The 25013-nt window shown below is 47.1% G+C and overlaps 1 protein-coding gene across 2 annotated transcripts in view; it reads left to right on the forward strand.

Moving 5' to 3' along the window:
• Positions 1-2990: 2990 nt before the first annotated feature.
• TMEM145 (transmembrane protein 145) overlaps positions 2991-25013 on the forward strand; it is a 39546-nt gene continuing 17523 nt past the window's right edge. The window contains exons 1-4 of one of the 2 annotated variants that reach the window (XM_083455413.1): positions 2991-3473; positions 16969-17043; positions 17513-17590; positions 23609-23695. In XM_083455413.1, coding sequence (XP_083311539.1) covers positions 3339-3473; positions 16969-17043; positions 17513-17590; positions 23609-23695 — 375 coding nt within the window. In that variant the 5' untranslated portion in view covers positions 2991-3338. Of the gene's footprint in view, positions 3474-14840; positions 15481-16968; positions 17044-17512; positions 17591-23608; positions 23696-25013 lie in introns of those variants that run through there. The other variant, XM_083455414.1, reaches the window with a different exon arrangement.

Raw genomic sequence — 25013 nt, forward strand, 5'->3', positions numbered from 1 at the left:
AGGATGCACATTGATTTCCCAATAACTTTGCCGTTTTTTTTAAAAAAAGATGGCGGTACAACGCACAGTGTGCTCCGCATATCAAGCTGTCGACACCTGCCTCTGAATCCTCCGTAAAAACAATTCATGGGACCCTTTCTCGTAGGTCACAGTGCGCTGCTTTCTCCCATGCGTCAACAGCTAAGTGGGTGCAAGAGGTTCAGCTAGCTTTGGGCTGCATCAATAGGAGTATAGCATCTAGATCAAGGGAAGTAATACTGCTACTGTATTCTGCTCTGGTCTGACCTCACCTGGAGTACTGTGTCCAGTTCTGGGCACCACAGTTCAAGAAGGACACTGACAAACTGGAACGTGTCCAGAGGAGGGCAACCAAAATGGTCAAAGGCCTGGAAACGATGCCTTATGAGGAACGGCTAAGGGAGCTGGGCATGTTTAGCCTGGAGAAGAGGAGGTTAAGGGGTGATATGATAGCCATGTTCAAATATATAAAAGGATGTCACATAGAGGAGGGAGAAAGGTTGTTTTCTGCTGCTCCAGAGAAGCGGACACGGAGCAATGGATCCAAACTACAAGAAAGAAGATTCCACCTAAACATTAGGAAGAACTTCCTGACAGTAAGAGCTGTTCGATAGTGGAATTTGCTGCCAAGAGGTGTGGTGGAGTCTCCTTCTTTGGAGGTCTTTAAGCAGAGGCTTGACAACCATATGTCAGGAGTGCTCTGATGGTGTTTCCTGCTTGGCAGGGGGTTGGACTCGATGGCCCTTGTGGTCTCTTCCAACTCTATGATTCTATTCTATTCTATTCTATTCTATTCTATTCTATTCTATTCTATTCTGAGGTTTCCTCTACAATCAAGCGGCCTATAAATTTTATGAAATAAGAAAAATAAATTACATCATCAGATTGGGGGCGGGGAATCCACTCTTCTTAGTGAGCTGGGGAAGTGGATATCTCTGGGTTTCCTGAGACTCCATCAGCTGATATGAGAATGTGACGATTCGAGGATGTGGCGAGTTTTGGAAAGTGATGTGGTATGTGCGCATGGGTGAGTGGGCTTTCATGTGGGCTAAGGTTACCAGCAGACCAGAGAAAGTACTGTCCAGGTGCTATTTTTGCTTCCTGAACAGTTGTCAGAAGACAGATTCTTCCAGGACTAGTTTTCATAACGCCCATGTGAACAGCAACAACCATTTTAATGCAATAATAATAATAATAATAATAATAATAATAATAATTGGTATACCAATAACTAACTTGGTTGGTCTCTAAGGTGCTACTGGAAGGAATTTTTTTTATTTTATTTATTTTATTTTGTTTTGTTTCGACTACGGCAGACCAACACGGCTACCTACCTGTAAGTAATAATAATAATAATAATAATAAATAAATAAATAAATAAAGGTAATAAATAATAATAATAAAGGTAGAATGGTTACATTGTTGCATGCATTGCAATCTCTTCCTCTTCTTCTTTGGCGATCCCTCGTAACTGAGTAAGATTGTCTTCCATAAACACGGTTTTAACAATGAGTCTGTCAGTGATTGTGGAGGCCAGTTCTGGATCCACACGTCCTTCCACAGTGGGGACATTGGTTTCTGGGAGGGAGATGATCACGGTGTGGATTTGCCAAGTGGCTTGAGCAAAGTGTCTGGGCCGTTCTAGCTTCTCCCGATTGCTTCGGCCACAGAACCTTTCAAACACTTCTCTGCACAGCCGCAAGCAGAGGCAATGCTGCTTCTGAATGCCAGTTGGTGGGAGCCACAGGAGAGGAAGGTGCTGTTGCGATAAGGTCCTGTTCCTGGGCTTCCTGCCTGTACGTTTCCGAGCCCAATTCAAAGTGTTGGTGTTGACCTTTCAAAACCTAAATGGCCTCGGCCCAGTATACCTGAAGGAGCGTCTCCACCCCCATCGTTCTGCCCAGACGCTGACGTCCAGCGCCGAGGGCCTTCTGGCAGTTCCCTCACTGCGAGAAGCGAAGCTACAGGGAACCAGGCAGAGGGCCTTCTTGGTAGTGGCACCCACCCTGTGGAACACCCTCCCATCAGATGTCACAGAGATAAACAACTACCTGACATTTAGAAGACATCTGAAAGCAGCTCTGTTCAGGGAAGTTTTTAATGTGTGACATTTTAATGTATTTTTAATCTTTGTTGGAAGCCGGCCAGAGTGGCTTCAGGTATACTGGGCCGAGGCCGTTTAGGGCTTTAAAGGTCAACATTTTGAATTGTGCTCGGAAACGTGGATGGCAGTGGATGTTCCCCAGAAGGAAATGCAGCCCACAGTCTGGGGGAAAAATTTGCACCCTTTCTCTAATCTAGGGTGTGACAGAATAGTAAGAGCTGCAGGTAAAGTGGAAGGAGAGAGAGAGATCTATGTTATTTGCTGGTTCCTGTGTTTATTTCTACCTTGGCCTGTGGCCATCAATGATGGAAATCATTCTGCTACAATGCCTCCTGTGAAATCAAAGGCTACTCCATGTAGGACACTCAAGGGCCTTTTGCAGGAATGTGTGTGTGTGTGTGGGGGGGTCATTTAAAAATATTTTCTGAGCCCCTCCAGCATCTCTCTCTTTTCAATGAAAGGGTGCAGGTAGCAAACTTGACACATATAAACAAACAAACAAAAAATCTCCTAGGGGCCCGAGGTCCCTTTGACACCCTCCTAAAATACATAACGGGCCGGTCTCCATGCGAATTGAGGGGACATTGCCATTCAAATGGTGTGTGCGTGACACAGATTGTGATTGATTATGCGGGGCAGGGCTTACCTGGGTCCCCCGCCCCCCCCCAATATTTTATATTGGCATCTCCGGTGCTTGGAACGTTACAAAACAAGGCAGTCTGGGAACTGACAGGTCCCTGCCCCGAGTAGCATACATACGCAGTCTTAAAAACTGAGAAGCTACTGGGGAAACGTGAGGACGCGAAGGACGCCTCCAAGCCGGTTTCTGCGAGCTTTTCACCCCCAAACAGATCCGTGACGGCACCGCCCAGTCTGCTTGAGCCCTGTGATATTTCTCTCCGTGCAGACGAAATTGGTCGCAGGAAGTCGTGCGTCTTCATAACACCAACACACACAATCCGCGCCCAAAAATAAATAGCGGTGTGGTTTTTGCGATTTTTTTTTTTTAATCCATTCTCTGCACAGCGCCTCCATCTCTTGCAAGGAGGAGACACAGCCCCGATGCACAGGATTTGGGAGTGCAGGAGGAAGAAGAAGGTGGCTGCTGCTGTGTTGTGGGGTGTGCATTTTTTGGAGGGGTTAGGGGGAGGCGTTGAGCTCGTGTCTCTTTAAGCGGGAGCGCGCAGGGAGCCGAGCCCGGCTGCTGAAGCCGGCCATGGGCTTGAGGATGGAGCTGCCCGGGGCTGCGAGACTCCTCGCCGTCTCCTTCCACCTCCTCCTGCTGCTCCTGCTCCAGGCGCCCCAGACCTGCTGGAGCAAGTACGTGAAAGGTAACATCAGCACCAAGGAGGTGAGTGCGCATCTGGGGAGATTTGGGGTGGGGGCGGGAAGAAGGAGGTGCTCTGCCTTCTATCGGCGCTTGCAGAACCGAGCCGGGCCGCCCCACTCGGGGGCCCACGCGGCGCAGGCCTCCCGGGGCTCCCTTGCGCCCATCCCCGCTTCCTTCCTCCCCAAAGCCCCTGCGCGCTCGCTTCTGATGCGCTTGCTGCGGTAGCGCTGGCGGGGCATTGCTGCGCGCTCTCAAATGTGACCTCTCTCCCCCACCCCCCTTCTGCCAGCACTGGAGCCTTCTACCTTCAAAAAAAAAGACCCCCCCCATTCATTTAGGAAATTTGCAATGGCCTTTTCCCCCCTGGGGGAGCCCAAGAGGGATCAGATAATGCCCCCCTCCAACCCCCCAACCCCAGAAGATTTATTGGGCTTTGGACGGGGCGAGATGGTTGCTAAGGCAGCTCCCTCTTCTGCCTTGACGCCTTGGAGAAGCCGCTGGATAGGGAGGTTATTCCAGGATGTAGCTGGAATTTGGGGTGGTGGGTTATTTGGGGGGGGGGATACGACGTTCCAGATGCCTTCCTTCACACCCCCCCCCCATGACAAACCGGGGCTTTGTTCTCTACCAAGAAAGGCCAGCCTGCTTGCTTTTTTTTTTAAGTGTTTGGATCCATTTTACGGTGCTCTAACTTTTGCACCCTGGAGCTTCCTCCGCCAGGCCTGCCTCATAGGGTGCAGGCTCAAGGCCATGCAATAGGTCACTTGTCGTTTAGCACACGGTCAGCAGCCTTGGCTGTTGGAGTGGAGCAGATAGAAGCCAGGTGGTGGCTGTTTCTATCGCCCGTTCAATGCATACATAGATGTGGGATAAAAAAACCAGGAGCAGGCCTGGTGTGTCAATAACTAGGAGAGCTAGTTATTCTGGAAGAACTAATCTGATATCAGTGGGGAGGGTCTTGGCTCAGTGGCAGAGCAATTGCTTTGCATGTAGGAGGTTCAGTCCTCGACATTTCCATCTAGGGATGGGAACAGCCACTGTCTGAAGCCCAGATCAGTAGCCTTCAACCTTTTCAGACCCAAAACCCACTTTTAACTGAAATGTGCTTTTGGGGTCCCACTGCTTACTCTTTTACCAGACATTTGGTGGGGGTGGGGTTAGGGGAGGGGTGCTACCCCTGGTAGGGACACGGGTGGCGCTGTGGGTTAAACCACAGAGCCTAGGACTTGCTGATCAGAAGGTCAGCAGTTCGAATCCCCACCACGGGGTGAGCTCCCGTTGCTCGGTCCCTGCTCCTGACATCCTAGCAGTTCGAAAGCACGTCAAAGTGCAAGTAGATAAATAGGTACCGCTCCAGTGGGAAGGTAAACGGCGTTTTCGTGCGCTGCTCTGGTTCACCAGAAACGGCTTTGTCATGCTGGCCACATGACCCAGAAGCTGTATGCTGGCTCCCTCGGCCAGTAAAGCGAGATGAGCGCCGCAACCCCAGAGTTGGCCACGACTGGACCTAATGGTCAGGGGTCCCTTTACCTTTAGTACCCCTGGTAGGGGACACGTCATGCTCCTTCTGGGGTACTTTGTCCACCTTTGGTCCTCGCCCTGCAATGGACTCTCACCTGTGGCTCCTGGAAGCTGTCATCATGTGACAGCGGCTACACCCCAGGAACGGCTTCGACTGGCTGGCTAAACCAGGTGAGGGTAGCTGATGGGTCTCAAACCCTCAGTGAGTTAGGGACTTGCCCTGCAGGAGAAGACAGGTTCTGTTGGATTGAGTGGAGGAAGCCAAAACAGGTCCAGCGGTCAAGAAAGCAGTTTCTTCATATGCTATAGAGGGAAGTGAGGGGCAAATGGAGAAGGAAAACTCAGATCTTAAACCTCTGTTGGCTTGTGGGATATCTTCGGGAGAAGAAGATAAACCCTACTCATACATTTGTATGGTGGTAGTGCTCCTGTTGCAATTCCCCTTGGATCAGGCCATGACCCATGAATGTGTCCCAAACCACCAGTTGAAGACCAGTGAGCTAGATGGACCAGTGCCCTGGCTCACTATAGAGTGGTTTCCTAAGCTTTTGCTCTTTTGCCTCTCTGCTGTGTGGGAGAGCATGACTATGGGTCCTTCCAGGCTGTCACTGTTTTGGGGTGGGATTCACATCTCATACCAACAAATTCACACCGCAAAATTGTAGTTGATAGGGAGGTCTTGTGCAACAAAAACCTCATTTCCCAACAGATCTGTTGCTGTGGTTTTTTTGGTTTTGCAGTAAGGAAAGTGAAAGGAGAATGCCCTGGAAAGTGTGGGATAACACTTGCTTTGATGCAACATCGTCTAACCTCCCAGCAAACACATCACAATGAATACTCATGGAATAGCCAAAATCCTCTAATCTCCTTGCAAACAAATCAGGCTAAATGTGAAATAAGCAGGTTGTCTGTAAGTGCCTTATGGCACTGAAACAACTTTTAGAGGGGTAGCCGTGGGGTCATCTAGAGTTCCCTTTGCGTTGCTCTTTCTAGGCACAGGTCTGGACTTTAAAGCTCTCTGCCTGAGTGTCCCTCTATTTGATTTTTTGTCGCTGAAGTATGCTACAGGATCCTGCCCTTGCTGGAAACCCTCAGAGATGAGGCGGATTGCTCGCCTCTTCTGCCCTTTGGCGGGTGACTGTGCCCTTGGGGTGGTGACGAGATTGCACTGGCCTATCTATTTTAAACGGCTAAACCCCTAAACGGCTTTGGCCCAGTATACCTGAAGGAGCGTCTCCACCCCCATCGTTCTGCCCGGACGCTGAGGTCCAGCGCCGAGGGCCTTCTGGCAGTTCCCTCATTGCGAGAAGCAAAGCTACAGGGAACCAGGCAGAGGGCCTTCTCAGTAGTGGCGCCCGCCCTCCCATCAGATGTCAAAGCGATAAATAACTACCTGACATTTAGAAGACATCTTAAGGCAGCCCTGTTCAGGGAAGTTTTTAATCTGTGATATTTTACTGTATTTTTTGTTTCTATGGAAGCCGCCCAGAGTGGCTGTGGAGGCCTAGCCAGATGGGCGGGGTACAAATAATAAATTACTATTACTATTACTATTACTAAATGTATTCTGAATGTTCTTATGTGATGCCAATAAAGCTTACTTGACTTTCTGCAGGAAACCCCGTGGTTTACCACTGAATCGGAGCAAACGGAAACCCACAGAAAATCCAGTTGCCATTTGCTCTGATTTGGCGGTAAAACACCCTGAGGAAAGTGCTGCGACAAAAAATTAAAATAGACTTTCAGACATGGACCTGTGACACCAAAGGATGAGCCCTTGGTCTCTTGCACACACAAAAAACCCAACAAAGAGTCTCATGTCACCTTAAAAGACTAGCATACTAACATGATCCAGAGTCTGCAATATCGGACGCAGAAAGCGTTATCTTAAGTTGGCGGGTTTGTGTGTATAATATACTTTCCATGTAGATGAACACACACAGGAAGAAGGGAAATGGGACTGAATCATCTTCTGTGACAGTATTGTATAAAACCAAGATCTCACCCTAACACATCACTGTGGCTCAGTGGTAGAGCATGCAGGAGGTCTCTGTTTCATCCCTGGCATCTCCAGGTATGGCTGGTAAGGTCCCATTCCAAATCCTGGAGAGCAGCTGCCAGTCAGTGTAGACAGTACTAAGCCAGATGGACTATTTGGTCTGGTTCAGTATAAGGCAGTTCCCTAGGGCTGCCGTCCGTCCTGATTTCCCAGGACATGTCCTGCAATCCGTCTCTGAAAATGGTGTCCTGGATTACTTTTCGGGAATTGGGCAAATGTTCTGGAAAACCAGCAAAGGGTTAAATCGTGCCGAAAATGCCTTAAAAAGCTCCAAAACGTAAAAAAAAAAAATATTGTAGTTTTTACTGCAACTTTTGGGTTTTCCTGTAAAAAGCTCAACAGTTTGGGGAGTTTCCTTAAAAAACAACAATGACAACTTTCAGGGTGTCCTGGTTTTTACTTTTTGAAATTTGGCAACCCTACAGTTCCCTATGTTATAAACCACAATAAATATTCTTTCTATGTATTTACAGTCAGCAATGCAGCATAACTGCTGTTGTAAACGATCGCTTTACTTGCTCTATAGCTATATACAACATTGCCACAGACTATATATACTTTTTGTGCTTCGTTGTCGTTTGGCCTCATTTTACTCCCTCTGCCCTTCCAATCTCTCTATATACTGCGTGCTAGCTCAATAAACCTTACTACGCAATAAATTTGCCTGCATTGGAGGTACCACCACATATTTTTTCTTAGGCCATAGAAAGGGAAGGTGGGTGTACTAGGGGCAGTTAGCATTGGGTTCATAATATCTCCTTTGCGACTGGAGGGTCTGGGAGCAGGGAATGAGCCAGTGATTTAGGGTGCAATCGCCAAATACCCTGGGTTATTTGATCCAAAGCACATATTTGAGTTTTTAATGTCAACTAATTGACCCACTTTAGCCCATCTGCTAATAAATTGGGTAAAGGACAGTTAAATCCTGTAATTGGATATTTTGCATTAGAATGAAAATTCTAATCCACTTTACATGTGATGGTCACACTGTACATTTAAAGCATATTTAAAGTGCATGGTGCCATCCCCACAAAGAATTCCGGGAACTGTAGTTTGCCCCTCACAGAGCCACACTTTGTTGTTGTTGTTTAGTCGTGTCCGGCTCTTTGTGACCCCATAGACCAGAGCACGCCAGGCACTCCTGTCTTCCACTGCCTCCTGCAGTTTGGTCAAGCTCATGTTGGTAGCTTCGAGAACACTGTCCCACCATCTCGTCCTCTGTTGTCCCCTTCTCCTTGTGCCCTCCATCTTTCCCAACATCAGGGTCTTTTCCAGGGAGTCTTCTCTTCTCATGAGGTGGCCAAAGTATTGGAGCCTCAGCTTCAGGAACTGTCCTTCCAGTGAGCACTCAGGGCTGGTTTCCTTCAGAATGGATAGCAAACTGCAATTCTTTGGATGAAGGCCTTGTGCTTTAAATGTATGCGAAAGCGCAGAATGAGGGACAGTATTTATTCCAGGTTAATTCATCTGATGTTAAAGCACAGAAATATAAGAGCATAAGAGTTGTGTTGCATCAGACTAAGGGCCTAACACATCTTTCCACAGGTGTGACATGAACACAATAACCCTGCCCAGTTGTTGTTTTCTGATATTAGAGATAACATATGGCCATTGTGACTCATAGTAGCCAATGATGGCAGGAATTTTCTATTTTTGTGTGTTTGGCCACCAGAATAACTAGCGCCTCTTTTTTTATATATACAACCACTATTAACACATTACAACAATCGCTTTGTGCAGAGCCACCCCCAAAGAATCCTGGGTACTGTAGTTTGAAAATGTGCTGGGAGTTGTAGCTCTGTGAGGAGAGAAACTACGCTTCCCAAGGTTCTTTGGGGGGACAACTTGGGTTTTAAATGTGTGCTGAATATGCTTTAAATCAGGTATAGGCAAACTCAGCCCTCCTGATGTTTTGGGACTACAACTCCCATCAAATCTAGCTAACAGGACCAGTGGTCAGGGATGATGGGAATTGTAGTCTCAAAACATCTGGAGGGCCGAGTTTGCCTATGCCTGATTTAAATCGATGGGGCGGATGTGTCTTCCGTAAATGAAATATGCTTTAAAAACGAGGATTAGGTCAGTCGGCAGAGAGCAAGACTCTTACAGTGTGATTCTATGAATCTGTCATCTTCCCTAGCCCACATCTAACAGACCAATCTGAAGTTGCATGTACAAGAGGTTGGTTAGGTAAAGGCAAAGGGACCCTGACCATTAGGTCCAGTTGTGACCGACTCTGGGGTTGCGGTGCTCATCTCGCTTTATTGGCCAAGGGAGCCGGCGTACAGCTTCTAGGCCATGTGGCCAGCATGACTAAGCCGCTTCTGGGGAACCAGAGCAGCACACGGAAATGCCGTTTACCTTCCCACTGGAGCGGTACCTATTTATCTACTTGCACTTTGACGTGCTTTCGAACTGCTAGGTTGGCAGGAGCAGGGACCGAGCAACGGGAGCTCACCCTGTTGTAGGGATTCGAACCACCGACCTTCTGATCGGCAAGCTCTAGGCTCTGTGGTTTAACCCACGGCGCCACCCGTGTCCCAAGAGGTTGGTTAACCTAGGTTAAAAAATACCAGTCCCAAGGGGCACTAGTCACCACTGGTAACCACTACACCCCTGCAAGGGGGGGGCTGCTGTCACCCCCCCAGAGTGTCCTTAACTGCCTGATGTGACTACCCAGAGTCGGCCAGCCAGTTCTCTGCTTGCGTTTGGCATCCCTCTGGGTGTTTGGGCAGATTGGGTCCTGAGGCAGAGGACAAGGGTATAACATGGGCCACGGGGACATCAGTTAAGATGGAGATGCAGTCACTAATGCCCTCCAAATCCTGGAGCTGGCATTGCAGAAGGGATCTGCCAGAGGCTGGGGCAGGGAGAAGGAAAACTGACCACTTGACCACACACAGAGGACAAAAAGGCTCTAGGTTTGGGGTGCAGAAATGGGAGCCCTCGAGAAGAGAGAGCTTCAGAAAAGGATTTGAAACATGGGAATTGCCCTGGATATGGTGTTGGACCACATTTGCACCATACAGTGGTACCTCGGGTTAAGTACTTAATTCGTTCTGGAGGTCCGTTCTTAACCTAAAACTGTTCTTAACCTGAGGCACCACTTCAGCTAATGGGGCCTCCTGCTGCCGCCGTGCCACCAGAGCACGATTTCTGTTCTCACCCTGAAGCAAAGTTCTTAACCCGAGGTAATATTTCTGGGTTAGCGGAGTACAGTGGTGCCTCGCAAGATGAAATTAATTCGTTCTGCAAGTTTTTCATCTTGTGAATTTTTTTGTCTTGCGAAGCACCACTGTGCATTGATGGTTTCCCATAGGAATGCATTGGCGGTTTTTAAAAAAAGGCGCAAGATGTTTCGCCTTGCGAAGCAAGCCCATAGGGAAATCCGTCTTGCAAAGCAACTCAGAAAACGAAAAACTCTTTCATCTTGCGAGTTTTTCGTCTTCCGAGGCATTCGTCTTGCGAGGTACCACTGTGTGTAACCTGAAGCATATGTAACCCGAGGTACCACTGTATATTTAAAGTGCTACAATGCCACGTGATGGCTTCCCCCCAAAGACTTCTGGGAGCTGCAGTTGTTAGGAGACACCCCTCCGGGAGCTACAATTCCCACTGTGGTTTAACAATCAATGCTCCTCCATCGGGAACTCTGGGAATTGTAGCTCTCTGAGGGGAGTAGTGGTCTCTGGATGACTCTCAGCACCTTTAACAAACTACAGCTCCCAGAATTCTTTGGGGGGAAAGCCATGGCTGTTTAAAGTGGTACCGTAGTGCTTTAAGCGTATGGTGTGAATGCAGACTGTTGACCCAATTAGCTCAGTACCGCCTGCTGATAAACAGCAGCAGGTTTTCAGAAAAGGGGGCATTCCCTACCTGGAGAAGCCAGGGTTCGAACCTGGAACCTTCTTCCTGAAAAGCAGGTGCTTCACCTGAGCTTTGCCCCTTCTCACAACTTTAACACAGCGCCTGTTCATTGCTGCTTGTTTGCAGGATGCAGCCACTGAGGCAGCAGGCCTCACCAAAAAACAGTATTTTTTGACGCAATGCACCCCCAGGGGTTTATTTGGGGGGTGTTTCGAAGAGACCCGCAGCAGGCAGATAAAGCTCAGGAGGCTGCTTGAAATCCAGGGAGGGGTGTGTGCAATCTGACCCCCCCCCCTCTTTTTTGGATCCTTCCCCCTGCCTTTGCCCCAGTTCTCGGATTTTGCTTGTTTCCTCTGCCTTCTTCAGCCTCGGGTACGGTTTCCGTGGAAACCTTGAGCATGGGTTGTTGCCATGGGAACGCGAAGGGGATTTTAAGGGGAAGGAGGTAGGCCCGAGAGTCGGACAGAGGGAGGAGGAAAGAGGCTTGTTTCCTTAGATATCCATTTCCCCAGGGAGATTTTATATACCTCCACCTGATATTATATACATACATTTCTAGACCTGGCAGATATGGTCTAGCTTACATTCATCCTTCCCTGCCTTCGATCTGTCTCTCTTCCCTTTTCCCCTGACCCGAATTATTTCAGCCCCTCCTCTTGAGACTTTTGTCTGTCTCAGCTGAGGCTATCAGTGGCTGTCGTCTAGTTGCAGCAGGGATGGCATTGACCCAAGAACCTGGTTCGGTGACTTGACACCGTCTGTGGTGTCAGGTGCCTGAGAAACAACAATAACCGCATGGTATTTCGCTGCGCTCTTTCGGCCGTGTAGAGGGAAGGGGAAAGGAGGTGGGTGCAATTCCTGGAAGAACGGGGGTTCCCGATGGTCGGATCGCGGACACAAACCCCTTCCGTATCGGCATTGAACTGGAATAAACGGGGTTATTCCTGCCACACTCAACGTCGTGCATTTAAAGCGCTATGATGACACTTTAAACAGCCGTGGCTCCCCCTGCAAAGATTTACAGGACTTGTCTTTATAAGATATTTATTAAAGTTTTCAATATATTACAAAAATTAGAAAAAATAATTTAAAAAAAATTAAAAGGAAAAGAAAATACAAAATAGGAACAGTTAAAAACAAACCAGTCTTTCCATGTCTTATCTTTCATTTACTTGTTTCCCTGACCTCCCCACACACCCCCTTTCTTGCATTCCAGTTCAATTGGTTAATTCAGCAAATCCTTTCCCTCTTTAATTTTATCCTATCCTTTATCTTAATATATTATAACTTTAAATTATCACCTGTTAACAATCCCTTTTTTTCATATTCCTTAACACTGCTGCTAAAAAATCCCACTTAACTTCAATCCAGCATCATTCTAACATTCATTAATTTTACAGTGTTTCTGTAAATAGTCTTTAAATTTCTTCCAATCTTCTTCCACCAGCTCTTCTCTCTGGTCTCGGATTCTGCCGGTCATTTCCACCAATTCCATATAGTCCATCACCTTCATCTGCCATTCTTCCAGAGTGGGTAGTTCTTGTGTCTAGAATTACAGGACTTGTCATCTGTTAAAAGTGCCAAGCGTCCCCCTTGTTCCTGTCACAGAGCTACAATCTCCAGAGTGGTTTAACAATCAAATCCCTCTGGGAACTGTAGCTCTGTGAGGGGAATAGGGGCCTCCGAACAACTCTGCACCCTTAGCAAACTACGGCTCCCAGAATTCTTTGGGGGGAGAAGCCACGACTGTTCAAAGCAGTTTCATAGGGTGGCCTGAATGTGGCTTCTCTGGCATTTGCAATCAGCAAGGCAGATTAGAGTTTGTGCCAGAAGGAAACGGAGAGAACGCTGTCAAGGGGGATAGGATCTGACCTTTTTTAGTACCCTTTGCTCCATTTGATTAGTGTGGACTGTCACGTAGCTGCCTTTTGGAGGATGCTCTGGGCAATCAGAGCTTACGGTTTATGACCCAGGTATCTAATTTGCTGCGCCTCCTCGTTACTCCCTAAGGAAGGTCACTTCTGACTTTGAAGTTTTTGCCCTGAAGTCAATAAAGAGCTGGGCTCAAAAAGCAAAAAGTATCCATGGAAGCTGACAAACAGGACATCTGATCACCAATATCAGTCGGCCCTCAGGCATCTCCTACCTGTCTGCCTTCCTACTTGCAAGTAGTCAGGCGCCCCCTAATGTTGACCTCCCTGCCCTCCGCCCTATGAACAACAATGGGCACCAGCCACCACTAAATAACAACAACAACAACAACAACAACAACAACAACTTTTATTTATACCCCGCCCTCCCCAGCCAGGGCCGGGCTCAGGGTGGCTAGCAACCAACAATAAAAACAAGTTGATTGGAATACAACTTAAAAAACAAGGTTAAATACAACATTAAAACATTAAAATGCAGCCTCATCACAGGAGGAGAAAGGAAAAAAGAAAGAGGGGAAGGGAATCAAATTGACTCCAAGCCAAAGGCCAGGTGGAACAACTCTGTCTTACAGGCACTGCAGCAAGAAATCAGATCCTGCAGGGCCCTGGTCTCATGAGGCAGAGCGTTCTACCAGGCCGGATCCAGTGTTGAAAAGGCCCTGGCTCTGGTTGAGGCTAATCTAACTTCCTTAGGGCCCGGGACCTCTAGGGTGTTGCTATTTATGGACCTTAAGGTCCTCCGTGGGGCATACCAGGAGAGGCGGTCCTGTAGGTATGAGGGTCCTAGGCCACAGGTCATGTGTGAATAGGAGGCATGGGAATGGGGGCGAAAATGAATAATAAAATAATAGAACTGTATAGCTGGAAGGGATCCTGAGGGTCATCTCGTCCAGCCCCCTGTAATGCAGAAATCTTGCCCACAGCCATCCCTGGGTTGGGCTCGAACCGCCAACCTTCTGGTTAGCAGCCAGACGCACTGACCCATTACACCACTAAGCAGGGGCATGAAATTGTTTGCAGAATAGGAAGAGATGGTGGCTCCAAGGTATTTGCGGAAGGTGAAAAAGGTGATTCGTAGTTGCCATGTATGGGAGGGGTGAGGTGTAGGAGGTTATCATGGGGGGGGGGCGTTGTGTACAAGGGGAGGGGGTAATCAACATAATCATCATTTATTTATTCATTCATTCATTCATTCCCAGCCACTCTGGATGATTGCCAACAGATTAATAACAGAATAAAACATCACCCATTAAAAACTTCCCTAAACATGGTCTCGGCGGCCACTCCCAGTCACCAGTCTAGCTGCCGCATTCTGGATTAGTTGTACATAAAGGAGGGGGAGGCATGGACGTGGTGGTGAAAGTGAGAACAAGGGTTCAAAGTGGGGCCGCAGAATAGAAAAGTGGCTCCAGGACTGGGATTGGGAAGGTGAAAAAAGCTTAGGAGTTGCACAAGGTGGGAGCTCTAGGGGGTTAATGGTGCAATGGTCAGGTTTGGGTGACTGGAACACTTAGGATTATAGCCCTGTTTGTGTTTGCGTGTCTTCTCATTCTCTCTGGTGGTTAGGATTTTAAGCAGAGGTTGGACGGCCATCTGCCATGGATGCTTTAGCTGAGATTCCTGCATCGCAGCGGCTTGGACATAGATGGCCCTTGGGTTCCTTCTGGCTCTACCATTCTAGGAATCTATAAGCAGAGTCTGTGTTTCATAACCTGTAAGAAAGGGCTGCAGGGAGGTCGACCATAGCTTCAATATTTAAATCGGGGTGGGGAACCTGCAGTCCTGAGTCTGATTTTGTGTGATCCAAAACATCAATTGGCTCTCTGGACACTGTAGGGCCATTCTCCTCCTTCAGACCACCGCCTCTGAGAATCTCTTCTGCGTGAGCGAGAGAGAGAGAGAAATAGACAGAATAGACCCAAAGAACTATGAAATCCTGCAAACTCCACCCTCTTTTGGTTCTGGTCCCATCTACCACCAGATCCAGCCCCCTGTCTCCTCCCACTTGTGGTTACACCCCCTAATAGACTTTTTCTGTGTGTCAATGGCCCTCCATCAGAAAATGTTCTCAAGTTTTGCGTAAAAACCTTTGAGTCGAGTGACTCACTTCCCGGGAAACCATGACAACGCTGTTAACAAATGTGGAGTGGCACATAATCTGCATTGAGAGTGCATCTTGAGACTCAAGTAGCCAACACTTTTGGATCCTGTTCCCAGATCTGGAAGAGGTCCAATGGTTGGAGAGGTCGGGCCTTTGAATATGCACTGTAAGGGAGCATATCGTAGATGAAAAGAAAAGTTGGTTCTAGGAGCCTGTACACATCTCTGCCAAGTCCATACCTATATTCAAAACCTACAAAAATTCTGTGCTAAAACTGGTAAACAGGAGATCAACACCTGTAGGTTCCCCCAAAGAATCAAAGTATTATATTAGCTGAGGAAACCAAGCCTTATGAGGAATGGTTGAAGGAGTTGGTTAAGAGGAGACTGAGAGGAGATATGATAGCCACCTTCAAATATCTAAGGTGTTGTCCTTTTGGAAGATGGAGCAAGCTTGTTTTCTCCTGCTCTGGAGGGTAGGACCCAAACCAATGGCTTCAAGTTAAAAGAAAGGAGATTCTGACTAAACATCAGGAAGAACTTTCTGACGGTAAGAGCTGTTTGACAGTGGAACAGTCCCCCACTGGAGGTTGTGGACTCTCCTTCCTTGGAGGTTTCTAAGCAAAGGTTGGATGGCCTTCTGTCATGGATGCTTTAGCTGGGATTTCTGCACATTGCAGGGGGTTGAACTAGATGATTCTTGGGGTGCCTTCAAACTCTACAATTCTATGATATGAGCCTATGATATTGAGACTTCTTTACAAGAAAACCTATGTCGATCCCACTTCTTCCACCCAGAACCTGCGGTCTGGGGTCACAGGACCCATTAATGTTTGTGCAGCAATATCCTGGTCTCCTAAAATGGAGCCCAAATGGTGAAATAGCCCCCTGCCCTTGACTAAAAAAAAGATTCTGCTGCTTTCAGAACCAATTCCTGAAGCAGGCCACTTCACCAGGCCGCAGGACAGGGTCTGCCCTGTGGCCCCCTTCATTTGGGGGTCTACACACCTAGCAACAAGCCGTTGGTACAGATTGGCCTGCCCTCTCTAGCTGGTGCACTGCGCTCTATTAAATTAATGACTATGACGTTAACCGCCTAATAGATTTCATTTTATGGGGATTGTTTGGGATGTTATTTATTCTTCCTACAGCCAAGCCGTAAAAATTTTTATGGTAACTGGTTGGAGCTGTGTTTGGGCTGCTGACACTTGAATAATTTCCGGGCTGGGTTGGGTTTACGCTAATCTCTCCTGAAATATAATGTTCTAATCGTATTTGGATGCTTTCCACAGTGCGCTTCCATTGGGTTGGGTTTGCAAAGGGCTGTGTCTCCAGGGTTTGTGCAGGAAGAAGCATATCATGCAAGAAGACCCTAAACCTTTCAAGAGGAACATGGAAGCTGCTGTATACAATTTCAGACCATCATACTCACTAACTGCCCCGGAAAACCCAGGACATCCCATTTCCCCCCTCGAGAATACAGCGGCCATTTTGGGCGCCTTGCTCTTGTGTGATTTCTGGCTGAGATCTCGCTCCGAAAAAAAGTGTTTCCCCCCCCTGAGTATGCAATCTTGTGTGGTTTCACGTGACTTGTGTGGGATTTTGGACCCAGAAGCTGGTGTCCTGGGTTTGGATTTAGGAGTCTTCTAAAAACTGTTTTATTCTGGCAGGACTTTCAAATGTGAGATTCTTTGCCAAGCAGCTCTAACTGATGGGTTTAATAATAATAATAATAATAAATTTTATTTATACCCCGCCCTCCCCAACCAAGACTGGACTCAGGGCAGCTAACACCAGGTAAAAACAATTGATTAAAATACAACTTAAAAACAAGATTAAGTACAGCCTCATTTCAGTAGAAACTCAAATCAAAAACTTTTTTTGGATGTGTTCATGGTGATATTGTATGTTTAGTCTGTATACCACCTTGGGATATATTATATATGAAAGTGAGGTTCATAAATATATTAAACAAAAAAACAAAATGGCGGAGCTGGTATGATAAGAAATAACACATACACATATTCCTTCTTCCCAGGACTGGGTCTTCTTGACTCGATTCTGTTTCCTTTCTGACTATGGGCGCCTGGACTTCAGGTTCCGCTACCCAGAGGTAATATTTTTATCTTTCAATCATATTCCTTTTTTTGTTTTTTAGCCACCTCTTTTACCACCTCAAAAAATTCGGTGCCTGCATAAAACTTTTTTTAAGGCAAGCCTCCCCCACTTCATCTATGTTGACATGCTCTAATCTTCATTTTTGTTTGCTACTTGATTTTTCAAATTATTTTTAATGGCATTGAACTGCTTTTAGTGACATATTTTGTCAAATAAGCAAAATAAATAAAAAGCCTAACCTTTTTCGTATATGGCAGGAAACAGCCCTCCAGGTGTGGATGGACTCCAGCTCCCATCATCCCACAGCCAGCATGGCCTATGCTCAGGGTGATGGGATGTGGAGTCTGGCCACATCTGGAGGACCACAGGTCCACCATCCCTGTTGTTGTATACAATGTATTTGTCGTGTTGGGCCTATGTTGCTGTTGCTATCCTTACAGCCATCCCTCTGCTTCCCTTTAAAGGCCAAATGCTGCGAGAATATCCTTCTTTATTTTGATGATCCTTCCCAGTGGCCCGCCGTCTACAAGAAGGGGAACAAGGTCAGTTTGGATGGGTCATTCAGCTGCAGGTAGACTTCCCTTCAAGAGGTGAATATGTCCCAGTGGGTTAGCTCCTTCTCTGCAGGTTATGCACAGTCGCTACTGAGGCGGAGGGAGAGAAATTCGATTCAGGTCTCTTTGGAATCTTATCAAAGCCACGCTTTTCAAAGCTATATGTGAACCAAAACACATCTGTCCTTGGAAATTCGCACTTATCAAAATTTTGCTTAGCAACGTTTACAAAGAATGCATCTATGAGGGGAAAGTTTGCATAAGGATGGATATATTCGTGTGGAAAAAACAAAACAAGAGAAGGCATTGTATATGGGGAAATTGCTTGCAGAAACGTGTCCATTAGCTAAAACTGCATTAAAAAAATGTGTTTATTAGGAGAAATCTGTAGTAAAACGCTGATGAACCAATGTCCTTAGTGATGTGGAACTCCTGCTTCCATCACCCCAGCCAGCATGGTCAGTTTTTGGGGGTGATGGGAGTTGTAGTCCAGCAATAGACTAGAACTTGTTTTACACCTGTTACACTGTCATAGCTTCTCCCAGAGGATTGTGGGAACTGTCCTTTGGTGACTGGACTGAGAATTGTCTTCTAGAGTTCCCCTGTTGCTTCCCCTCACAGAGCAGCAGTCCCAGGTGTCACGAGTCTTGTGGAGATGTTGTGGGGAGGGTTTTTGGAGGACAGGGAGGAATGGAAGGAGCTTTGGGGAACTGGAAGGTCCTAGGGGGGTTAGGAGATGAGAACTTGGGACCCCAAGTAGAGTCTGACCTGGGTGAGGGTCCCAGTGAATTCCACTCATTCTTCTCTGTCCGATAATGAACACAGGGGATGGAGGGGCACTGTGATGGCCATTAAACCCAGTTTAGGTTCATTGTGCATAAATCTTCCTGTTTGGATCTCAGCTCACGTGCGATACTGCTTCAATCCTATCCACATTAGTTGAGAGGAAGGCCTGTTTACCGTTTTTCGCTCTATAGGACACACTTTTCCCCCTCCCAAAATTAAGGGGAAATGTGTGTGCGTCCTATGGAGGAAATGCAGGCTCCTTGGCTTCAGCGATAGCAACGCGAAGCCTCCGAAGCGCAGAGGGAGCGCTCCCTCCGCACTCCGGAGGCTACGCATTGCTTTCGCTGAAGCCTGGAGAGCGAGAGGGGTCGTTGGGCACCGACCCCTCTCGCTCTCCAGGCTTCAGGGATAGCCGCCTGAAGTCTTTGGAGCGCAGCGGGAACTTGCGCTGTGCTCCAAAGGCTTTGGGTTCCTTTTGCTGAAGCCGGGAGAGCAAGACTCTCCTGGCTTCAGCAAAGAGGGAGAGCTGTGCAGCACCCCTTCAGCGAAGTGGGAGGAGAAATGGAAGGGGCTCCGTTTCTCCTGCTGCTTCGCTGAAGGGGCACTGAGCAGAGAGGGGGAGAATTTTTTTTTCTTGTTCTCCCCCTCTAAAACAAGGTGCGTCCTATGGTCAGGTGCGTCCTATAGAGCGAAAAATACGGTAAGTCAGTAAGACTTGCTTGCTTCTGAATAAGAATTGGGTTGTGTGTTGGCTTAGGGAAGTTGCTATCTCTCAGTGTGGCACCTCCACGCCCCCCCTCCACCTCTGCAGTATTGTGGCCCAAAGTGCCCCTGACATTAGGAAAAAATTGCAGAAGCATATAATGGCCATATATCGAGCCTTACCCCCTGTCCCAGAAGAAGAACATGATTATGCCAGATTAGTTCGTGAGACTCCCCCTGAGGAGATTCCCCTGGAAGGGACCGTTGTCTATACTGGAGTTCAACATGAGGGTCAAGCCGAAGAAACAAATGTTTGAATTGTTTCTAAGCTTGAAAGGGGGGAATGTGGCAAGGCCACCTGAGAAAGGCATACGGGTACACCATTATGCCTTATGAGTTCTTTTCATAGTGCCTAATTACTAAGGCTAAAAGTGCCTAAATTCTAAAAATCAAATACTCTCTCTCTTCCTCTCTTCCTTGCTGCTATGTTTGCAGAAAACAGAAATATATTTAGCTGCGCTCGCAATCTGTAAGGAACATATTCCTCCTGCTCACAGTCACCCTGATGTCTGAGGTTAGGTATTTTCCACATTGTGCAGATGGCCAATAGTATAGGGGTAAGAATGATGACCTACTTTGCAGGGTTGTTGTACGGATTACCCAGGTAATTTATGTAAAGCGATTTGAGCTCTCGGAAAGCTCTGCATGAAAAAAGCGCAAAGTATTATGGTACGCAGGTTGGTGGAATGACAGAATAATCCTCTATTTTCTATAGCCAGCAGTTTCTTCTCCTCAGCAGTCCCTTAGTAACAGAAGCTGCTCTTCAATTGGAACGGGTCAAGAATTTTGAGGTTTCTGTTCCAAGGCGGTTTAAGTCAGAACGGGCCAGGGTGAGCCCTTGCAATTTCTTCAGCGCAGAGGGATGCTGGAGAGGGGGGACCATTATTAGGTGCTACGAAGCTGCAGCACATTTGCATATTTCAGCTGTACATAATTGACATAATTTCCATGATGACAGTGGGTGTCAGGGCGCAGCTGGGTGCCTTTCTTGTGCGATGTAATTTGCTCGCTTTCTGGTGTGAGATTAGATGTGGCAGTTTCCGGAGATATGAGCATCGGCTATCAGCAGAGGCTCGTTAAGGCTTGGCGATGAGAAGTGTTTGCTCACAAAACCTTCCTGCTGCCAGAGGAGCCACGCTAAGGCCTGGTTCTGCACGTGGTCAAGGAAAGACACTGGGAGGAGGTGGGGTTGGGTGGTTGCTAGGGGAGACAACAGATTGCTCCCCAATCCTCTTCTGTCATCCTCCTCTTCTTCTTCTTTGGCAATCCCTCGTAGCCGAGTATGATTGTCTTCAATAACACAGTTTTAACAATGAGTCCGTAAGTGACTGTGGAGGCCAATTCTGGAACCACACGCCCTTCCACAGTGGGGACATTGGTTTCTAGGTGGGAATTGATAATGGTGTGGAATTGCCAAGTGTGCCTTCCTCCTAGCACGTTTCTCCCTCGCGTCCTGAGTTCGAGTGTCTTCAAAGCCCACGACACCTTTGGTCAAGGCTGTTCTCCAATTAGAGCGCTCGCAGGCCAGTGTTTCCCAGTTGTCGGTGTTTATACTACTTTTTTTTAGATTTGCCTTGAGACACTCTTTAAACCTCTTTTGTTGACCACCAGCATTACGCTTTCCATTTTTAAGTTCGGAATAGAGTAGTTGCTTTAGTGTGTGTTCCTATCCCATTCTCTGAGCGATGACGGCTGACAGGGATTCCTGTGCTGACCCAGCTTTCCTTTCCTTGGAAGGTTATAGAATCATAGAATCATAGAGTTGGAAGAGACCACAAGGGTCATCGAGTCCAACCCCCTGCCAAGCAGGAAACACCATCAGAGCACTCCTGACATATGGTTGTCAAGCCTCTGCTTAAAGACCTCCAAAGAAGGAGACTCCACCACACTCCTTGGCAGCAAATTCCACTGTCGAACAGCTCTTACTGTCAGGAAGTTCTTCCTAATGTTTAGGTGGAATCTTCTTTCTTGTAGTTTGTATCCATTGCTCCGTGTCCGCTTCTCTGGAGCAGCAGAAAACAACCTTTCTCCCTCCTCTATGTGACATCCTTTTATATATTTGAACATGGCTATCATATCACCCCTTAACCTCCTCTTCTCCAGGCTAAACATGCCCAGCTCCCTTAGCCGATCCTCATAAGGCATTGTTTCCAGGCCTTTGACCATTTTGGTTGCCCTCCTCTGTACACGTTCTAGTTTGTCAGTGTCCTTCTTGAACTGTGGTGCCCAGAACTGGACACAGTACTCCAGGTGAGGTCTGACCAGAGCAGAATACAGTGGCACTATAACTTCCCTTGATCTAGATGCTATACTCCTATTGATGCAGCCCAGAATTGCATTGGCTTTTTTAGCTGCCGCGTCACACTGTTGGCTCATGTTAAGTTTGTGGTCAACCAAGACTCCTAGATCCTTTTCACATGTACTGCTCTCAAGCCAGGTGTCACCCATCTTGTATTTGTGCCTCTCATTTTTTTTGCCCAAGTGCAATACTTTACATTTCTCCCTGTTAAAATTCATCTTGTTTGTTTTGGCCCAGTTCTCTAATCTGTCAAGGTCGTTTTGAAGTGTGATCCTGTCTTCTGGGGTGTTAGCCACCCCTCCCAGTTTGGTGTCATCTGCAAATTTGATCAGGATGCCCTTGAGTCCATCCTCCAAGTCGTTGATAAAGATGTTGAATAAGACCGGGCCCAAGACAGAACCCTGTGGCACCCCACTAGTCACTCTTCTCCAGGATGAAGAGGAACCATTGATGAGCACCCTTTGGGTCCGGTCAGTCAGCCAGTTACAAATCCACTGAGTGGTAGCATAGTCAAGACCGCATTTTACCAGCTTCTTTACAAGAATATCATGGGGCACCTTGTCAAATGCCTTGCTGAAATCAAGGTAGACTACATCCAGGTTAGTGGAGATGCTGCTGTCTTTAGGACATGAGGTTTTATTTACACATATGTGCACAGGATGGAGGGGCCCAGAGAAGCCCCAAAGTCCAGCTGAGGCTCAGCACAGATTCCAGCCTCCAACTTTCAGCTCACAAACACAACATATGGCCCTGTCTTGGCCTACTGTTTCTGACATATAGACGTAGATCCTGTGCTGGACTCCCCAGTTCCCATCAATCCGTGACCACTGGCTATGCTGGCTGAGACTGAAGGGAGCTGGAGTCCAGCAGCATCTGAAAGCCCACACGCTAGTTTAGAGTGCGAAAGATGCCCCACCTTGAAGGAGCCTACCATGTGTGTTTCTGCATGCATCACTGTTCTGGGACAACTCCCAACCTGGACGGGGTCCAGGCCCAGAACAGCATCTCACAAGAGACGTGACAGGCAGTCTCCTCTGAGAACAGGGAATTGTGCTGAATTGGGAGTTTGGGAATGCTCCATGAAACCTCATGTGAAAGCGAGCGAAAGCAGCTGGCAGATCCTGCCGAGGGTTGACGCTTTGGTCTCCTGGCAGTGTTCGGCTGTTTTATTTACTTGTGACAGAGGACAAGAGGAAGCCTTGGTTTTGTACACGGATGCCAAGAGGGGTGACCTACAGGTTGGAGCATCTTAGCCGCTTTGAGACTCCTTAAAGGGAGTGAAAGGCGGGATATCAAATCCAAACTCTTCTTCTTCTTCTTCTTCTTCAGAGGGTGAATGATTCATAGGTAGCAAAAGTGGCGCTGGACATCGTCTCCAGGTCTGAGAAGAGCCAAATGTCCCTCCACGTTTATTTCAGGGAGAAGGAAGTACCAGCCAGAATCGTAGTGGCAAAAAATGGGAAAAGTGATAAAATACCAGAATTATTAGAATGGAGAACCAAATTTCTTGAATTCGCGGAGATGGCAAACTTAACAGCATCAATTAGAGGCTACTGTAATAAAAAAATTAATAAAGAGTGGGAATGCGTTAAGGAATACATGAAAAAAGTCGGTGCTGGAGCTTAAAAATTAATATGCAAAAGTTTAAAAGGCGCAAGGAAATAGGATAATAATATATTAAGGGTGGAATAACAAATAAAGTGAATAACGCAACAATAACAAAAATAATAGTAGGTAAAGAAGATTGCACACAGGTGGAGGGAAGTACTGGGCTGTGGGGGAGGGAGGTGAAGGGGTTAATTGAAACTGTTAAAGATTGGAATAGGATTTAAGAGATTTAAATTTTCATAAAGATTATATAAGGAAAGCAGAAAGCAGCAAGAATTATCAAGTATTGGAGAGGAGATCAGTGTAAACGAAAACATGAGACTTGTGGTTTTGTTACATATGATTTTATTTTGGAGGTGTCTGTTGTAAAGAATGTATATTATGTGAATAAAATAGTAAAGGATGAATAACAAAAAGAAAGGAAGGAAAGGAAATACCGCTTCTGAATGAACAGTACCACGGTCCCCTTTTGCATGTGGTCATCCTGCTCAGGGTGATGTTAGGTTGAGGCTCCTGCTATTTCTCTTTTACCTCCTCTTTCCTCTTCCTAGGATTGTTTGATGAAGGAGTCTGTGATCCGTCCAGAGAACAATCAGGTGATCAACCTCACCACCCAGTATGCCTGGTCTGGATGCCAGGTAAGCGTCTCTGGGACTTGAAAGGGGCTGTGGGGTTCTGCTCACCATTTCCCCCATACCCAAAGACTCGGGATGTTGGTCATAGTAAGATCAGACAAACAGACAGACAAACAGATTTGGCAGGTGCACAAAATATGGTCTGAAGCTCAACATCAAAAAAACGAAGATCATGGCCACTGGTCCCATCACCTCCTGGCAAATAGAAGGGGAAGAAATGGAGGCAGTGAGAGATTTTACTTTCTTGGGCTCCATGATCACTGCGGATGGTGACAGCAGCCACGAAATTAAAAGACGCCTGCTTCTTGGGAGAAAAGCAATGGCAAACCTAGACAGCATCTTAAAAGGCAGACATCACCTTGCCAACAAAGGTCCGTATAGTTAAAGCTATGGTTTTCCCGGTAGTGATGTATGGAAGTGAGAGCTGGACCATAAAGAAGGCTGACCGCCAAAGAATTGATGCTTTTGAATTATGGTGCTGGAGGAGACTCTTGAGAGTGCCATGGACTGCAAGAAGATCAAACCTCTCCATTCTTAAGGAAATCAGCCCTGAGTGCTCACAGGAAGGACAGATCCTGAAGCTGAGGCTCCAATACTTTGGCCACCTCATGAGAAGAGAAGACTCCCTGGAAAAGACCCTGATGTTGGGAAAGATGGAGGGCACAAGGAGAAGGGGACAACAGAGGACGGTTGGACAGTGTTCTCGAAGCTACCAGCATGAGTTTGACCAAACTGCGGGAGGCAGTGGAAGACAGGAGTGCCTGGCGTACTCTAGTCCATGGGGTCACGAAGAGTCGGACACGACTAAACGACTAAACAACAACAACAACAAATTAGATACAGGATGTTCTGAAGCCAAAAGGCGTGTGAATGCTATTTCCACTTTCCGGAAACAACTGAAGACGTTTTTTGTTCCGACAAGCTCTCCCAGCTGGATGCATAGATCTCTGCCATGGGAGAAAACACGGGTGTTTTAAATGTTACCTGCTGTTCCTTTCTGTGATGTGTGCAACTGCTTTTTAGCTGATTTCCTTGAATTTTGTATATTGCGTGGAAGGTGTAAATGAGAATCATAGAACTGTAGAGTTGAAAGGGACTACAAGAACAATGCAGGAATCTTTCGCCCAACGTGGGGCTTGAACCCCCAACCCTGAGATTAAGAGTCTTATGCTGTACTGACTGAGCCTATCATGAAACAAGCAGGCCAGCTCTCTTTTTCAGCATTCCTTTTGACACAAAAGAAGACACTTCCAGTGAGAGGAACAGGTTCTGACTGGGTGTCCAGCAAAAATGGGGCCTTTGTCCTCTATTTTATCTTGTC

This window comes from Podarcis tiliguerta, assembly GCF_965153285.1.
Source record: "Podarcis tiliguerta genome assembly, chromosome: 8".
NCBI classification, from domain to species: Eukaryota; Metazoa; Chordata; class Lepidosauria; order Squamata; family Lacertidae; genus Podarcis; species Podarcis tiliguerta.